The sequence below is a fragment of the Carassius auratus genome, chromosome 46, assembly GCF_003368295.1.
Source record: "Carassius auratus strain Wakin chromosome 46, ASM336829v1, whole genome shotgun sequence".
Classification (NCBI taxonomy): domain Eukaryota; kingdom Metazoa; phylum Chordata; class Actinopteri; order Cypriniformes; family Cyprinidae; genus Carassius; species Carassius auratus.
The window spans coordinates 13,074,412-13,093,545 of record NC_039288.1 but is presented as its reverse complement, the minus strand read 5'-3'; the positions used below and the strand labels follow the sequence as shown (position 1 = coordinate 13,093,545).

The 19,134-nt window shown below is 38.0% G+C and overlaps 2 protein-coding genes across 2 annotated transcripts; both read right to left on the bottom strand.

Annotated features, from left to right (window-relative positions):
• Window positions 1-617: 617 nt before the first annotated feature.
• Window positions 618-10,632, bottom strand: LOC113063671 (olfactory receptor 5M3-like). The gene is made up of 2 exons (XM_026234006.1): window positions 9,715-10,632; window positions 618-626 (listed from the first exon to the last, which is right to left on the bottom strand). Exons 1-2 carry the CDS (start codon window positions 10,630-10,632, stop codon window positions 618-620), a joined length of 927 nt encoding a protein of 308 aa, XP_026089791.1.
• A 6,980-nt stretch (window positions 10,633-17,612) lies between these two features.
• LOC113063670 (olfactory receptor 52Z1-like) lies at window positions 17,613-18,578 on the bottom strand. Its single transcript, XM_026234005.1, has one exon. It carries the CDS (start codon window positions 18,576-18,578, stop codon window positions 17,613-17,615), a length of 966 nt encoding a protein of 321 aa, XP_026089790.1.
• Between the last annotated feature and the right edge of the window lie 556 nt (window positions 18,579-19,134).

The following is a 19,134-nucleotide window of genomic DNA, read 5'->3' as shown; positions in this document are numbered from 1 at the left end:
TGTATCCAAAGAGCACAGCTAACGGAAGAGCTTGGAGTGGCTCACATATCCAGGTCATAGAACCTCACAAAGGTGGAGGGCATTGCAGATGTCGAGACGCATACGCGAAAGCCTTTCCGCTTGTGAGCAATTGCATACAAACAGCTGAAAACTCTAAATCCCAGTGTCCAGTGCAAGATCCCCGGCTGAGCTGGAAGTGGTCACTGACTTCCCGCACCCTCCGCCGCTGTTGACGCAGAGGTGTCAAATTCTGCAGCTCTCACTGGGCCACTGCTCAGACTGACACCTGAACTGACTAATAGCGCTTCACAAATGAGCTCTGATATATAGAACATAAGAGCTTCAGGCCGAGAGTGCATTTTATATAGAGAGCATGTCTTTGGGAGAAGTGTGTCTTTTTTTCCTGGTGCATACCTGGACAAAATGCTTTATCTCTCACAGATGGAAGCACACAGAAATTAAAAATGTTCTTGTTTGAAAGAAGAGATTCTAATCTAAAAGATTATATAGAGTATATAGATATTTGTCGCTGTTTGCGGCTGACTGAAGCGGTGCTACGAGTATGAATAATAATTTACACTGAGGTGAGAAATTTCACATCACGATTCCACTGAAGATCACTCGATCTGTTATTGACAAAAGAATGATCTACATCATCAAATTTCTGAGAATGAGAGCTTTCTTGTGATTATATGACTTGATTGTTTTGTAAAACAAATAAAAAAAAATACATTCTTCTGAAAAATTATTCGCAATTGTCAAGCTTTCAAATGAACCCAATATATGGGCTGATACCATATAAGGAAGGCTTTGCAAATGAAGCACAAACATTTTGCATGTTATTTTTGGTCCCACTACAGGGTCTGCAGAATCTATGTGTAAAGACAGTGACTGTTACGACCTCGGGTTAGCTGTAACAGAAAAGGAAATAAATAAATAAATAATCTCTCACCAGAGAGATGCCAAATAAACAATTTTTATTTTCTTTTATTGGGAATCTTTTCATGGGCAGAAAAGGCCAAAACAATAAACAAAACAAACTTTTCTTTTAAACGAAATAGCCTCAAATGGAAATAAAACTAAATACAGACCAACTTACCTACCTCCCTCAACCCATAAACAAAGTGAGAAAAAGATTCATAAAATAAATTGGCCCCTAACCCCCTACATCCCTTAGTATGGCAAACTTGTATTTACAATAATATTTAAAAGTTATTTACAAAGTTTCAGGGCATACACAAAACAGAATCCAAATCCAAATCATAGTCATAACAGGCAATGACAATGTAAGGGAAACAGGTCAATTTAGCTCAAAGGGAATCATTTAAGATTTTAAAGGGAATTTGAACAGAATCACTGTTTCACGGCTGTTCACGAAGACGCGCCTGCGGTTCAGTGAACGAGCCGTTTAACATCAAATCTGCGCTGGATACTAATATCCAAACTATAGTGAAAACACTATCAATTAGCACAGTAACAAGATCGGCAGTTTAAGACATTAACTTGTAAGCACAAAACACAAGATACTTCTCTTTTCAATATGAATAAGGCTTTATTAGATAAATCTAAGACATATAAACTAATCTAACACATAAACACACGCACACACACATTCACACAAGTTGCAGGAAGGTCAAAAGTTAGGGAAAGATGAGTTTAAGAGAATGAAGGTTTGAAGGTTTGAAGGTTTATTTGCACATATAACATTCGAAATACAACTTTACAAATCCATACCAACAAAATACTGTGCGGGAGAGAGTGAGAAGACAATAAGGTCTTATGAAACCACCTCCCCAAAATCTCATTAAATGAACGTAAAATTACATGATCAAGCAAGACAATACAATCAGTACATCAAACATTTTAATAAACAAATTACCAAGATAAACTTATTTATATGTTAACATTATTTTCAGCTCTCTTTTGAAAGAATTTAGAGTGGTTTTAGTCTTTAAAGCAGGGTCTAAATGATTCCAGAGGGAAGGCCCTCTGTATTTCAGTGTAGATTGGTTGGCTGTAGTTCTGCAAAAAGGAAGATAAAAATCTTTGCAGCGCCTTGTGGAGTAAGCATGAACATCCGAAGAATACATGAAAAAGTTATTAAAAACTCTGGGCATAATATTTGTCATATACACATACTTGTACATAAAGGTATTTATGCAATAGATGTTAACATTGAATATTGTCAAAATGTTATATTTTATGAAAAGCGGAGCAGATGATGACAATCTATTTGAATTACTCATAATTCTTAAGAATTTCTTTTGTATTAATAAAATCTTATTTAGATATGTTTGGCATGTTGCACCCCAAACAATATTACAGTACAAAATGTGGGGATAGATCAAGCTGTAATATAATGTTTTCATACATGAAATATCAATTAAAGAACGAACTCTACTCAGTATGCCAACAGATTTCATTATTTTTCTGCAAACATGCTGGATATGATATTTCCAGGTTAGTTTATGGTCGACAATGACACCTAAAAATTTTATTTGGTTCACTTGGCCAATTTTTAAACCATCAATTGATATCTCTATGTCCTGACAATCTCCTTTGTTTTTTGTGCTAAAAATCATAAAGTTAGTTTTTTGTATATTAAGAGAGAGTTGATTAATTTTAAACCATTTAGAAATATTTTGTAATTCTTCATTTACTACTCTTATCAATGTGTCAATGTTAGAATGAGATAATAGTAGACATGTATCATCTGCAAACATGAGTGGCATAACATTTTTACAAACAACTCTTAAATCATTGATATAAATTAGAAATAATAGAGGTCCCAAAATGAACCCCTGCGGTAACCCACATAAAAGTTTTCCCCTACTTGAGCTCAGATTGTTGAAATAAACAAATTGCTCTCTCTCTTCCAAATAATTTTGTACAGAAATGGAAATACGAAATACAGAAATACAAAAATACAAGCAAGAAATACGGAAATGGAAACACAGAATGGAAATACGGAATCCCAAGTTTACAGAAATACGTTAAATTGCATAGACATGAACAGCCATCAATCACTTAATTAACCCTCGCATTGAGTTCCTCAATGAGGTTAAAGGAACATTCCACCGTTTTTTGAAATAGGTCTTATTCACATTATTTCCTACATTTAGATAGGTGGGCAAATGCATTTTTGTGTCAGTGCATGCATTGTTTTAGTTTGACTGGGTCGGCGTTAGCTTAGCTTAGCACAATGAATGGAATCCTTTGTTGCCAGCTAGCATGGCCGGAGTAAAAGTGATCGAAAAAAAAAAAAAAAAACACCTAATTACTTCTTGTGGCCTGCGTATTCACAACGAGTACAAATAGCGATCCAGATTAACACTAGGCGATTTCCTAGGCAGATATTGACTTGGGACTATATTATGGGGAAGCACAGGCGAAGCACTGCTACTTCGGCGCAGAGAATCACGCAACACATGAAAACATCAACTCTATGTGAATACAGGTATAATATGGGTCGATCTATACATGCGTCATGATTAAAATAATCACTTACTCTGTGGACAGCTGTCCATTTGGTCCATTCGGCGTGGGGCGTTTTTTCCAGTTCACTTTGTCACACCGGAAAAAAAAAATCGAGTACTGCAGAATGGATCAGCACCGTGAAATCCTCTGTAGATGTGACACACACAACTTCGGGCACGCTCATCTTGATCTGACGTGTTGAGCCTGGTCATCAATGGCAAAAACATGTCCCACTCTCTACAGCACAGACACTCTATTTCCGTCGGCATAGATTGGCATATTCCCCCACATTCACACCACCAGTTCATGTTGGCTCTCATCCTCACGTCCTCAGGCTGTTGAGCGAACGCAACCTCCTCCTCCTGTCGTTCTATTTCCAAAGCACGCAGCTCTGCTTCTGTAAACTCTGGTTCAAATAGGTATGGTTCTGGTTCTTGACTGTCTGAGAAGTCACCCTCTTCGTCTCTCTCAAAATCAGCCATGTTCATCGCCATTCGTGTACTGTAAGGAAAACAGCCAGGCAGCTACCATTCACGCCGGTGTGTTGACGGAAGTCGTGGGATTTCATGTGTTGCGTGATTCTCTGCGCCGAAGTAGCAGTGCTTCGCCTGTGCTTCCCCATAATATAGTCCCAAGTCAATATCTGCCTAGGAAATCGCCTAGTGTTAATCTGGATCGCTATTTGTACTCGTTGTGAATACGCAGGCCACAAGAAGTAATTAGGTGGGTTTCTTTTATTTTTTTGATCACTTTTACTCAGGCCATGCTAGCTGGCAACAAAGGATTCCATTCATTGTGCTAAGCTAAGCTAACGCCGACCCAGTCAAACTAAAACAATGCATGCACTGACACAAAAATGCATTTGCCCACCTATCTAAATGTAGGAAATAATGTGAATAAGCCCTATTTCAAAAAACGGTGGAGTGTTCCTTTAAAATTATATTAGATACACCAGCACAAATGTCTGATGGTACATTGCCTGAAGGTGTCCCTTTGTTGTCGCTGATTGGCTGGAAGTTCAGTAGTCGCTGAAGTGACGTCTTGGGAAGCCCGTGGTTGGGCGTTGGCTGAAGATGGAGTTGTGTGGCTGGTTGAAGTTGAACGGGCACCCGAGGTCAGGTGTCGGAGACTCGATGTTACAAAACTTAACTCAGAACACAAAACTCTCAAACGGAAAAGAAAAGAAAGAAAGTTTGACGAGACTAGGTTGTGTTACTTCTCATCGTGGCTAAGTAGCAGCAGGCGTGCAGGCTGAAGCACGCTGGAACCGTGCTCAAAGTGATGACTAAAAGCATGGCTAAAAGCTAAAGCTAAGAAGCAAAGCTAAAAGCAGACATGACTAATAGCAGAAGCATAGCTAGAGACTAAAAGCTGGCATGACTAGTAGCAGAAGCAAAGCTAACAACTAAAAGCAAGATTTTAGGGTGTCCTAAGTATTTAAACTGGCCTGTTGGCCGCACCTCAGATGTTGTCTTGACCAATCAGATATTGTCTTGGCTCAGTTGTATCATAAATCATGTTATCTTACCAAGCATGTGGTCCGAATTTTTCCACTCTTGCAGGGTCTAATTTTTGGACATGATTCCTATGACAAGAATATGATACATTTCAAGCAAGCAGATTCGATTACATAGACACTAGACATGAATATGTATCCTTAAGCTATCCCATAGTTATTAAAAGACATACACAATAAGTGATTATAACATGATAGTCAAATGTGTGGGTTACACATAAATGAATATGGAGTGAAGCGATGGACTGATTCATTTATAAGTATTTTTGAGTTCATTCTGGTCCATATATATGTAGAAAAGACCTTAAATGTCCTGAAAAAGATGTATCTCAAAATCATAAAGTCACTGCTGGAAAGGGTTCAAATATGCAAAGATGCTGGAAAACTGAAGAATCTGCAGGACTTTAAAGATATTTCTGAAGAACGCTGCTCAGTTTAACTGTTCAGAACAAACAAGGGACTCATGCACAACCATCACAAAACAGAAAGACAGTCAAGGATCATCAGGAAACAGAACACAGTATTAAGAACCAAGGGTTCCCAAACTTTTGAGTGGGGTTATTTTAATAATTTCAGCAATTTTTTTGTCTTGTGGACTAAATGTTAATATCTTTTATGTACAATATCCTACTCAGGACAGTACTAAATAAAAAATAACATGCATTTAGTATGATCTCTCTTATTTTTTGAAAATTACTCATATTTTCACAGATTCTGCAAGGGGTGCCCAAACTTTCGATCCCCACTGTATATTAGTGGTGGGCATATATTATTATTTTTTTTAATCTAGATTAATCTCACTGTGATCTTGAAATTAATCTAGATTAAAAAAGAAAGGGTTTATCAAGCTAGGTGGTGGATTAGAAAAGGGGCTCATCTCCTGTTTTCAAAATGCATCACAAAGTGCTTGAAAAGCTGTAAACTAATTCCACATTGCACAAGGTGCAAACAACCTTACGCCTGTCTTCAATGTAAAAATTAAATATACAATCAAACCTATTTATTCAGACACCTTCAACATTTCTCACATTATTACAGTTTTGCTATATATATATATATATATATATATATATATATATATATATATATATATATATATATATATATATATATATATATATATATTATGGCAAGCCGTTCAGGAAATAATTATATTTATAATATGAAGTCTGAATATGTAGAATGAAAGTCTGAATATATGGAATGAAAGTCTGAATATATAGAATGAAAGTCTGAATATATAGAATGAAATGAAAGTCTAAATATATAGAATGAAAGTCTGAATATATAGAATGACAGTCTGAATATATGGAATGAAAGTCTGAATATATAGAATGAAAGTCTGAATATATGGAATGAAAGTCTGAATATATGGAATGAATGTCTGAATATATTGAATGAAAGTCTGAATATATGGAATGAATGTCTGAATATATTGAATGAAAGTCTGAATATGGAATGAAAGTCTGAATATATAGAATGAAAGTCTGAATATATAGAATGAAAGTCTGAATATATAGAATGACAGTCTGAATATATGGAATGAAAGTCTGAATATATGGAATGAATGTCTGAATATATGGAATGAAAGTCTGAATATATTGAATGAAAGTCTGAATATATAGAATGAAAGTCTGAATATATGGAATGAATGTCTGAATATATGGAATGAATGTCTGAATATATGGAATGAAAGTCTGAATATATGGAATGAATGTCTGAATATATGGAATGAAAGTCTGAATATATAGAATGAAAGTCTGAATATATAGAATGAAAGTCTGAATATATGGAATGAAAGTCTGAATATATGGAATGAAAGTCTGAATATATGGAATGAAAGTCTGAATATATGGAATGAAAGTTTGAATATATATAGAATGAAAGTCTGAACATATAGAATGAAAGTCTAAATATGGAATGAAAGTCTGAATATATAGAATGAAAGTCTGAATATATGGAATGAATGTCTGAATATATATAGAATGAAAGTCTGAATATATAGAATTAAAGTCTAAATATGGAATGAAAGTCTGAATATATGGAATGAATGTCTGAATATATTGAATGAAAGTCTGAATATATGGAATATATGGAATTTCGTGCGGACTTGCTCATTGCAAGTCCGAATATATATTGAATATTGAATATATATATATATATATATTCAGACTTTCATTCCATATATTCAGACTTTCATTTTATATATATATATATATATATATATATATATATATATATATATATATATATATATATATATATATATATTCAGACTTTCATTCTATATATTCAGACATTCATTCTATATGTATTCAGACTTTCAGATTTTCATTCCATATATATTCAGAAATTAATTTTATATATTCAGACTTTCATTCAATATATATTCAGACATTCGTTTTAGATATTCAGACTTTAATTCTATATATTCAGACTTCATATTATAAGTACAATTATTTCCTGAACGGCTTGCCATAATATATATATATATATATATATATATATATATATATATATATATATATATATATATATATATATATATATATATATATATATATACAGAATGAAGGTTTTTTTCTTCATTCTGTCACCGATGGAGTTTCGGTTCCTTGCTGCTGTCGCCTCTGGCTTGCTTAGTTGGGGTCACTTCATCTACAGCGATATCATTGACTTGATTGCAAATAAATGCACAGACACTATTTAAACTGAACAGAGATGACATAACTGAATTCAATGACGAACTGCCTTTAACTATCATTTTGCATTATTGAGACACTGTTTTCCAAATGAATGTTGTTCAGTGCTTTGACGCAATTTATTTTGTTTAAAGCACTATATAAATAAAGGTGACTGATTGATTGATTGATATATCAAAAATTATATCTGGTGTCTGAGTAATTTTTGGTTTGACTGTTAAAACTACAAAGTAATTCAGTCAAGAGCAGTGAGTGATTTTCGTTCATTTTCTTGGATTAACATTACAGCAGCCAGTAGCTAAATTAGGTACGGTCACTTTAAGAGACGATGAACGCATCCAATTAAATACACATCCCATTTTTTTCCTCAACTGTTTACTTTCACTTAAGAAATAACTCACAGTTTTTTCAACCATTATTTCCAAGGTGGATATTTTGACATATTTTGTATGTATTTGTCGGCACAAGAGCAAAAATAAGCAAATTCGTTGTTCAAGTGTTTGGAGACACCTTTCTCTGCGTGAGCCCTGAACACCAGAACACCACGACTACTGAATTGGGCTCTTTCACATCTTTTTGTTTGTTTAAACTGCGATTTGAATTTGTTCGTTCAGTTGCAGGAGGGACTTTGAGGAAAACTTTGCAGAAGAGAGCTCGGTTCAGTGTCGCTGTCCGTGATACGCGGCTCTCGATCTCTCTGTGTGCGCACCAAACACAGTGAAAAAGATAAGCTTTTGTGACGATGTGCAGCAGTGGCCCATCTACTGTCCTGAGCATCTTTTTAGGCTGGCCTCAGCCAGTCGGTTATATAAAATATCAAGGTGAAAGTCATCATAGCTTGCTAAGTATAGACCCAGCTCCCAACCCAACTTTGAGAATAGATTAACGGCGATATTTTTTTTATCGCCCGATGAGAGTCTCACGTTAACGCAGCACGTTAACGCCGATAATGGCCCACCATATATATATATATATAAAAATATAAACTAAACACTGTAGTTTCAGAAAGCCATAGTGTTAACAGCTCTGATGAAGAGTGGTTATCAGGATCAACTAAACACTGGAGTTTCAAAAGTACGTGAAATATAAAAAACATTTTGCAGCATAGAATCTTTCAAATATGTTTGAGAGTTTTACACACCAGTCTGTTATTGTGGCGACATTTCCACGCCCGAAACGTGATGCTGAATGAAACAAATTGTGATTGGTTGTTTGACATGTTGGTCAAACATCCTCATTGGCAGGCCTTTGCCAATCAAAGCTGCCATGAATTCCAGACCGTCAGCCATAAATCTGAAAGTCTGGCTATGTGAGGCTATGTAGACTGTGAAGCTGTGTCAAACATAGAGCTTTACATGATGAGCTCTGCTCTCTGTGGATCAGCAGCTGCAAAAAAAGCAGGTTTAAATATTCCGATGTGATTGTGATTTCAAAGGTGTTATAGACATAGCAGAAACACATTCATTTAGGAATAAGATCCTGTGTGCTTGAATAAACGTGCATATATATGAGCCTTATAGTCTATGTATTTTTTTTAGCCCATGCCATATTTGTACCAGACCTCAAAAGTAACCCATGACAAGACCCGGGCGGCGCTTCTGCCACACATGACTTGGATGAGGCAATTATTTTTAATATCGTGTAGCACAATGACTTCATGAATAACAAGCATTTTCTTTAAAAATCTGTTATAAATTACACAAAGTGCATTTGTACAAACTTGTATGTGACAAAAAGAGCAAGGATAAATCGTACAAACATACAATATGACATTTAGATTTAAAAAGGCATGGAGGAGAAAACTCCTAGGAGATCATTATCATCCAGGGGACTTGATATTATTAAACAAATCTATATTTAGTCATATTTTTGGTTTTAAGATTGCACTTTATTAGTAATATGCTTATTAATAACACACTTATCCCCTTTTTGTCTAAGTTTTTATATGTGAAAACCCAATTGTCATGACTATTGTTTTAAATTATGTTTTCGTCTTTTTGGTGCATGTGAAACATTTACTCTTGATGCAATACATAAAGTAAAAACACTTTTGCGCACTGCTCTAATATTTAACCCATAGATAAGAGGATTGAACACAGGTGGGACTATCACCAGTTCTAGAGCCAAAAAATTACGCAAACTCTCTGAAATATCATCTGAACCATATCTGCTATACATAATATCAAAAAGCAAAGCAAACGTGAAATTTATCAGTGAACATATATGTGGCAGACATGTTTTCCAGAATTTCCTTCTGTTTTCTAAAGATAATTTACAGGCAGCAATCAGTTTAATATATGACAATATGATAATTATTACAAAGCTTAAAAATATAACAGCAACAATATATCCATAGACGTTATTAACAAAAGATGAAGCACAAGACAGTTTTACAACTGACCAGTTGTCACAATATAATTTATCTATGTGATAGGCACAAAGTTGCCTTAAATTTGATAACAGAGTGGCAGTGAACACAGATAAAGTTGGAACAATCCATGAAAACAGAATTAATTTCACACAAGTGTTTTTAGTTAATCTGGAATGATAGTCTAAAGGTTTACATATGGCTACATATCTATCATAAGACATCACTGTTAAGATTGTGAACTCACACAGTAAAGAGCTGTAAATCACAAATATCTGCAGAGCACACATATGAAAGGAGATCACATATGAATCCAATATTAAATCAGACAACATTTTAGGGTAGAATCCCGTGGCTCCATAAATCCCATTTATACACAAATGACCCAAAAATATGTACATTGGTTCATGAAGAGATTTCTCCATTATGATGGCCATAATAAGACGAATATTAATTGACAATATAAGCACATATAATGCAAGAAAACAAATAAAATATGCATGCCTGTATGATTTAGAATCTTTTGGCACCATCAGAGTCAGTATTACAGGGTTAGACATGTTATCCATCATGGTAAAGATATGATCCTTCAAATCACATAAAAACAAATGACAATGCAAAACAAATTGCAAACAGTATTAATACACATTTAACACATTTTACAACTCATTAGGCTTCAATATCCATCCACTGCTTGCTGTAGGAATGACAGTGAGAGTCTCCTGCAAATAAAAATGTTCAGAGCTGTTTGTGATCTCAACTGAATTTTATGTGGTCTGGTGGGTTTTTATAAGTTTTTTTTTATCATTAGGGATGTCTGTAAGAGATGTTTTGAAATCCCCTGGGTGCAATTATTCTCTCACGAAAAAAAAAAAAAAAAAAAATCCATATCCATCAAACTTAATAATCATACTTTATACTCAATTTATACTAATTTTTTTAAATTGTTTGTGTATGACATTTCTTTATGTTATTATGCTACTAAATAGATGAACAAACTTTATATTCAAAGTATTAGTGAATCCTCTTAAGCCTCTGGGCCTCTTCATTTGGAGTCACACTTGGCTATTTAGCGTTCAGAAGTTTCCAAAGCCTCAAAAAGTATTTATTTATTTATTCATTTTTTCAGGAAAAACAATCTATTATATTTTTTGTTCAATTATATTTTTTGATTCTTATTTACCTCTCCTTGAACTGTCACCTTATCGTGGTGGAGAGGTTTGAGTACCCGAATGATCCTGGGAGCTATGTTGTCTGGGGCTATATGCTCCTGGTAGGGTCTCCCAAGGCAAACAGGTCCTTGGTGACGGGCCAGACTAAGAACAGTTCACAAACCCCTTATGTCAAAATTTGTATCAAGGACCGTGGCGTCGCCCGGCATGGCGCAGCCGGGGCCCCACCCTGGAGCCAGGCCCGGGGTTGGGGCTTGTATGCGAGCGCCTGGTGGCCGGGCCTTCCCCCGTGGCTCACCACCTGCAGGAGGGAGCGTAAGGGGCCGGTGCATAGTGGATCGAGTGACAGTCGTAGGCGAGACCCTCGACGACCCGTTCTCTGGACACGGAATCTGGCTTTAGGGACGTGGAATGTCACCTCGTTGGCGGGGAAGGAGCCTGAGCTTGTGTGGGAAGTCGAGAGGTACCGACTAGAGATAGTCAGGCTCACCTCAACACACAGCTTGGGCTCTGGAACCACACTTCTTGAGAGAGGCTGGACTCTCGACCACTCTGGAGTTGCCCATGGTGAGAGGCGGAGGGCTGGAGTGGGTTTGCTAATAGCCCCCCAGCTCAGCCGCCATATGTTGGAGTTCACCCCGGTGAACGAGAGGGTCGCTTCCCTGTGCCTTCGAGTCGGGGATAGGTCTCTCACTGTCGTTTGTGCCTACGGGCCGAACGGCAGTGCGGACTACCCGGCCCTCTTGGAGTCTCTGGGAGGGGTACTGGAAAGTGCTCCGACTGGAGACTCCATCGTTCTACTGGGGGACTTCAACGCTCACGTGGGCAGTGACAGTGACACCTGGAGGGGCGTGATTGGGAGGAACGGCCCCCCTGACATGAACCCGAGCGGTGTTCTGTTATTGTATTTCTGTGCTAACCACGGTTTGTCCATAACAAACACCATGTTCAAGCATAAGGGTGTCCATCAGTGCACGTGGCACCAGGACACCCTAGGCCGGAGGTCGATGATCGACTTTGTGGTCGTGTCATCAGACCTTCAGCCATATGTCTTGCACACTCGGGTGAAGAGAGGGGCGGAGCTGTCAACTGATCACCACCTGGTGGTGAGTTGGATCCGATGGCGGAGGAGGAAGCTGGACAGACTCGGCAGACCCAAACGTACTGTGAGGGTCTGTTGGGAACGTTCGGCCGAGCCCCCTGTCAGAGAGATCTTCAACTCCCACCTCCGGCAGAGCTTCGACCGGATCCCGAGACCATGTTCTCCACCTCCATTGTCACTGCGGCTGCTCGGAGCTGTGGCCGTAAGGTCTCCGGTTCCTGTCGAGGCGGCAATCCCCGAACCCGGTGGTGGACACCGGAAGTAAGGGAAGCTGTCAAGCTGAAGAAGGAGTCCTATTGGGCCTGGATGGCTTGTGGGACTCCGGAGGCAGCTGACAGGTACCGGCAGGCCAAGCGGACTGCAGCCCGAGTAGTCGTTGAGGCAAAAAATCGGGCCTGGGAGGAGTTCGGTGAGGAAATGAAGAAAGACTATCGGTTGGCCTCGAAGAGATTCTGGCAAACTGTTCGACGCCTCAGGAAGGGAAGCAGTGCCCTACCAACACTGTTTACAGTAGAGACGTGCACTTGTTGACCTCAACTGGGGATATCGTCGGGCGGTGGAAGGAATACTTCGAGGATCTCCTCAATCCCACCAACTTGTGTTCTGTTGAGGAAGCAGTGGCTGGGGACTCGGAGGAGCACTCATCCATCACCCGGGCTGAAGCCATCGAGGTAGTTAAAAAGCAAAGTCAGATTTTCCATCATCTCTTCATCCCATTCGTTCTCTGAGTTTTAGGTGAGTATAAACTGGTCATGTCTATGTATTTCACAGCAGCATCTGAAAACATATTTTCTCTCTGTTATCTCGGTCAGTATCATGTACTTGTCAAGGTACGGCCACAGCGACTCACTCCTCGGGATTAACTGTTCTCCAACCTCATCCTATGCCATCATTTCATAAAATAATTTTTTGCGAGACTGGCCAAGGAGTGGTACTATCCGGAACAGAAGGTGGCGGTAATGCATCATAAAGATGGTTGGTTGCTATCCACCGTAAACACGAACAAGATGAAAAGCTATTTGATTCAGAAAGCAGCGAAGCTACGACCAAGCTACTGAGAAATGTAGTTAAACTAGTAGCTTCGCTGCTTGTAGCGACGCTACTGCCCAACACTGTATACATGTGTATCATACAGTACATATTCAAACTACTCAAACAGTACTCTATCATAAATAGAGGTTGTTGCATTTCACGAAACATCTCCACACATCTGACACTTAACGTAGCACATCATGTAACAATATTTAGGAACAAAATGTCTATGATTCTCAGACAGCCCATACCAGATCTTATATTCCATTTTCTCTCATAGGGGCAGCGATCCGCCTACACCCCAGACTAATTACAAATCACAAATCAAGAATTGCTCTTGGTCGCACTACTCGACCCGATCTGGTATGGTATTGTATGGGCTGGACCTCTCTGTCACTTGAACGCTGTTCTGGTACTTCAGGGTGTATCTGAAGCATTGATGAGGATTTGGTGTTTCGCTCTTCCTCTATGTTTGCAGAAACGCAAGTGTTTTCCACAGGCTCCTCTTTTGTGCTGAGAAGATGACGACGGTTTCTGCGATACACTCGACCATCTGAAGTACAAACATGATAGGGTTCCAAAGGCCATTCTCTTGTATCCGAACGGATTGCCCAGTATGAAGCTGTGAAAGTGGATGAGTCGAACGATCATAATACTTTTTCTGCTGCTGCTGCTGTTTTACTCTTTTGGAGCGTGCCCCTGCGAAACTGACACTTTCAGGTAGGAGCTGTTTGTTGGTTGTTGGCAGTATGGATCGCAGTCTGCGACTCAGGAGAAGCTGGGCAGGCGATTTGAAGTTGTCAACAGGTGTATTCCTATTCTATTTCCTGTCCATCTTGGCTTTTGTCTTCTCAGCCAAGCCTTTACTCTGGGGATAATGGGGGCAAGTGGTGGTGTGGGTGAAACCCCATGTCTTTGCAAAGTCTTCAAACTCCTTGCCTCGATATTGTGGACCGTTGTCAGAAACTACTTTTTCTGGAATGCCATGTCTCACGAAGATGACTTTGAGTTTGCTGATGACAGTGGCAGCCGTGGTCGTGTTTGTCCAATTAAAAAAAAAACAGCTATAATAGTCTACTGTAACCATGTATTCTTCGTTGTTCCAGATAAGGAGGAAATTCATCCTGAGCTGAAATTATGCCAAATGGAAGATGCCAAAATCTGTATCGTCCAAATACAGTGTTGAATGTCGTCAGCTTAGAAGTTTCTTCTATAAGTTTTATTGCCCAGTACCCTGAACAGGCATCCAAAACACTGAAGTATTTCGCACCTGTTAGCTTGGGCGTGATGTATTCTATTGTTGGCACGGGGTAATGTGGACGCATGATAGCTTTATTGAGGTCGCGGGGATCTAAGCATATTCTGAGTTTGCCAGTTCTCGGTTTTTCCACAGCCATAAGTGCGTTTACCCAGTCAGTGGGCTCCATTACCTTGACTATGACTCCTTGTTTTTCCATATTTTGCAGCTCTTCTTTCAGTCTGCCACACAGAGCCAACGATATTCTCCTTGGTGGGTAAACAACTGGAGTTGCATCAGGTTTTAGATGGATTGTGCATTCCCCTGGAAATAATCCAATGCCATCGAATACATCAGCATATTCCTCCATGACGGACTTGTCGTCTTTAAGTGCATTCACTGAGAGCACTAGCTTGATTAAGTCCAGGTCTAACACAGGCAATGCTTGCGTGTCGACTATGTAAAAGTTCATCAGTGGTTCTCTGTCTTTGTATCTGCACGACAGCGCACATGTCCCTTTTAATGCGAGCATTTGACCACCATATCCTGAGAGGCTGTGCTTAGTTGGTGTGAGCTTGCTCTGAGCTTGTAGTTTATTAAATGTGTGCAATGGAATTACATTTACCTGTGCTCCTGTGTCCAATTTGAAACTAACTTCATTTTTTTATTTTCCCAACAGTATGTCTGCAAATGCTTGTTCAGTGTCACGTGACTTTTGCAAGACCGTATCCACAAAAAACTCTGCATTTGGGTCTTCCTCATCCTAAGAGGTCTCATTGCTCACTGCATGAACATTCCCTTTGTAAGCAGAGCGACATACTTTGGCGAAGTGGTCGCATTTCCCGCAATTGCCACATTGCTTACCTCTTGCAGGGCATTTATCAGAAGGACAGTGAGCTTGGTTGCCACAGTAACCACAAGTTCTGCCACGCTCCGTGATGTCATTGCTGGTCTGATGCAAGGCTTTCACTCCAGCTTTTACTGTTCGCTTCTGCGTCCCTTTTTGTGTGCTGACTGCATGCACTGCTTGATCGAGGGGGGTGTACGCGCTGTTTGCAAACGTTTTGAGCTGGGCTTGTGCAACTTCAAGCGATCTGGCTATATCCATGGCCTTATCTAACGTTAACTCAGAGCTGATGCTCAGCAGCTTCTTCCGCACTCACGGAGAGTGAATGCCAAACATGATGCGATCCCTAACCATTTCCTCGCTCTCTGCATAAGCACAGTCTTTCACTAATAGTCTTAGCTCAGTCACAAATTGCTCAAAAGTTTCGTTAGCTCCTTGAATTCGCTCATGAAATTTATACCTGGCGAAAATTGTGTTCGTCTTGGGCATCACATACTCTTCATACTTGTCGTAGTATGTTTGCAGTACCTTTGCTTAATCTGTCGTCAGCGCCCAGGTGTTGAAGATATCTCTTCCTTTTTCTCCTATCCATAGGAGCAAATAACTGCACTTTTCATCTTCACCCCGTTTCTTTAACGGACCCGCGAACATGAGCTCTGCATGCTGTCTGAACTTACGCCATGCTTCTGGTAAGTTAGACGATTCCCAATTCATGTGCGGCGATGGTACTCCTGCAAAATCCATTTTTACTTATTTTTCTTCTGACACCATGTCTTGTTCTTCATTCATTATATGTTGCACAGGGCGTGCAAAATAAGGAGACCTACAGCGAGTACCAAACAAACAGATTTACTGGCAAACGTGCAGCAGTATTCATGTCACATACAACTGGCGCCAAGCCAATAATCCCACAGCAACTTGATGTCATGCTGTAAATCAGTGTCGCAAATATTCAGTGCTTACGTGAATATTACAAGCCCTAGCAGCCGTTTTCAAAAATCTTTGGTTTCAGTGACCAGGCGCTGTGTTTGCATATGGACGAACGGCCAAACCACAAAGAAAAAGCTGGGATTTAAAAAATAACCTTAAACTGGAAACAGACGATTCATAATAGAAGCAGGTTAAACTCAAAGCATGTCTTATTTTTATACAGTCTATGGTATTTACTGATTGTGAATGGAGACGTCGATCATCATCTCTGTGTGTGAACACTGTGCTTTGGGTGAATCTTGCCAAAACCATCCTTTGCCAAATAATAAGCACACTACTACTGTATATCACAATTTTATTTTCTGTTTGATTAGTGTTCATTACAAAACTTTGGAGGGACAGATTATATTATGGCTGCGTTCATAATTGTAAAATAGACATTTGATCAAGAATGCAATTCTAAAAAGACAAAAATGTATCAGTTTAAAAAAGGCTATTATTCACCTCTTGTGTGCTTTAAAACTTCGACGTAGGCTGCATTTTAGTCTTTGTTTTGCATGAATTACATTTGATTCATGTGAAATTTCCTTTCCTGTAAATCCTTTGCAATATTATCAGGTGATCTCTTGTTGGTGGAAAGACTGTCAGAAGTCAGAAGAAGATGGTGCATGCAGCTTCAATGCATTACAGGCTCGTGACTCATCAGAATGTAGCCCTTGGTTGTGCTACATCGCTACTTGCTGAAAAAAGTAGTTAGTTACAGGCAAGCTACACTGTTTTTAAAATAGCGTCGCTACTTATAGCTTACTACTCCCCAACACTAGTTGAGAGACTGGACACTATGAGCTTTTTAAGATTTGGTACAGTAGCACACTGAACTCTTGAAAAATAATAGATAAATGTAATAGATAAAATACACTGATTAAAAGTACATTTATACAAACTTTTATTCTATCTTACAAAAAGAGCAAGAATAAATTGTACATACATACAATAATGATATTTAGGTACAAAAAGGCATGGAGGGGAAAACATCTGAGAGATCATTATTATCAGGGGGACTTGATATTGTTAAACAAACCTCTATATTTGGTGATATTTTTGTTTTTTAATTAAGATACATATATTTATACATATATTGCACTTTATTAGTGTAATACACTTATGATAAACAAACTCGTTCCCACTTTTTGTAATACTTCATATATATGAAAACCCAAATGTCATGACTATTTTTTTTTATGTTTTCGTCTTTTTTGTGCATGTGAAACATTTACTTTTGATGCAACACATAAAGTAAAAACACTTTTCCGCACTGCTCTAATATTTAACCCATAGATAAGAGGATTGAACACAGGTGGGACTATCACCAGTTCTAGAGCCAAAAAATTACGCAAACTCTCTGAAATGTCATTTGAACCATATCTGCTATACATAAAATCAAAAAGCAAAGCAAAAGAGAAATTTATCAGTGAAAATATATGTGGCAGACATGTTTTCCAGAATTTCCTTCTGTTTTCTAAAGATATTTTACATGCAGCAATTAGTTTTATATAGGAAAATATTATAATTGCTACAAAGCTAGAACATATAACAGCAACAATATATCCATAGACATTATTAACAAAAGATGAACCACAAGACAGTTTTACAATTGACCAGTTGTCACAATATAATTTATCTATGTGATAGGCACAAAATGGCCTTAAATTTGACAACAGAGTGCCAGTTAACACAGAAAAAGTGGGAACAATCCATGAAAACAGAATTAATTTCACACAAGTGTTTTTAGTTAATCTGGAATGATAGTCTAAAGGTTTACATATGGCTACATATCTATCATAAGACATCACTGTTAAGATTGTGAACTCACACAGTAAAGAGCTGTAAATCACAAATATCTGCAGAGCACACATATGAAAGGAGATCACATATGAGTCCAATATTAAATCAGACAAAATTTTGGGGTAGAATCCTGTGGCTCCATAAATCCCATTTATACACAAATGACCCAAAAATATGTACATTGGTTCATGAAGAGATTTCTCCATGATAATGGCCATAATAAGACGGATGTTAATTGACAATATAAGCACATATAAGAAAAGAAAGCAAATAAAATAGACATGCCTATATGATTTAGATTCTTTGGGCACCATTAGAGTCAGTATCCCAAAGTTAGACATGTTATCCATCATGGTAAATAGATTATCCCTCAAATCACATGAAACAAATGACAATGCAATGCAAATGGCAAACAATATTAATAAACATTTAACATGGTTTACAACTCATTAGGCTTCAGTATCCACCCACTGCTTGCTGTAGGAATGACAGTGAGAGTATCTTACATAAACAGATTCAGAGCTGTGTGTGATCTCAACTGTGATCTTTATGAGGTCTGGTGGGTTTTTATAAGGTTTTTTTTTTTTTTTTTTATCGTTAGGGATGTCTGTAAGAGATGTTCTGAAATCTCTTGGGTTTAATTATTCACTCATGGATTATTTTATTTTTTTTAACCTTAAATATTCATACTCAAATTTAATAAGCTCTTATACTTTATACTCACAGTATTTTTTTTAAATGTTTGTGTATGACATTTTCTAGCATGATACAGCATCTTTATGTTAATATGGTACTAAATACCATATTAACATAAAGATGCTGTATCATGCTAGAAAATGTATATATGGTATTTAGCACCAAATTAACATAAAGATGCTGTATCATGCTAGAAAATGTCATACACAA

What these genes read in the sequence shown, in the direction of transcription:
- LOC113063671 (XM_026234006.1), bottom strand. Translation starts at nt 10,632, where the DNA reads ATGGATAACATGTCTAACCCTGTAATACTGACTCTGATGGTGCCAAAA.
- LOC113063670 (XM_026234005.1), bottom strand. Translation starts at nt 18,578, where the DNA reads ATGGATAACATGTCTAACTTTGGGATACTGACTCTAATGGTGCCCAAA.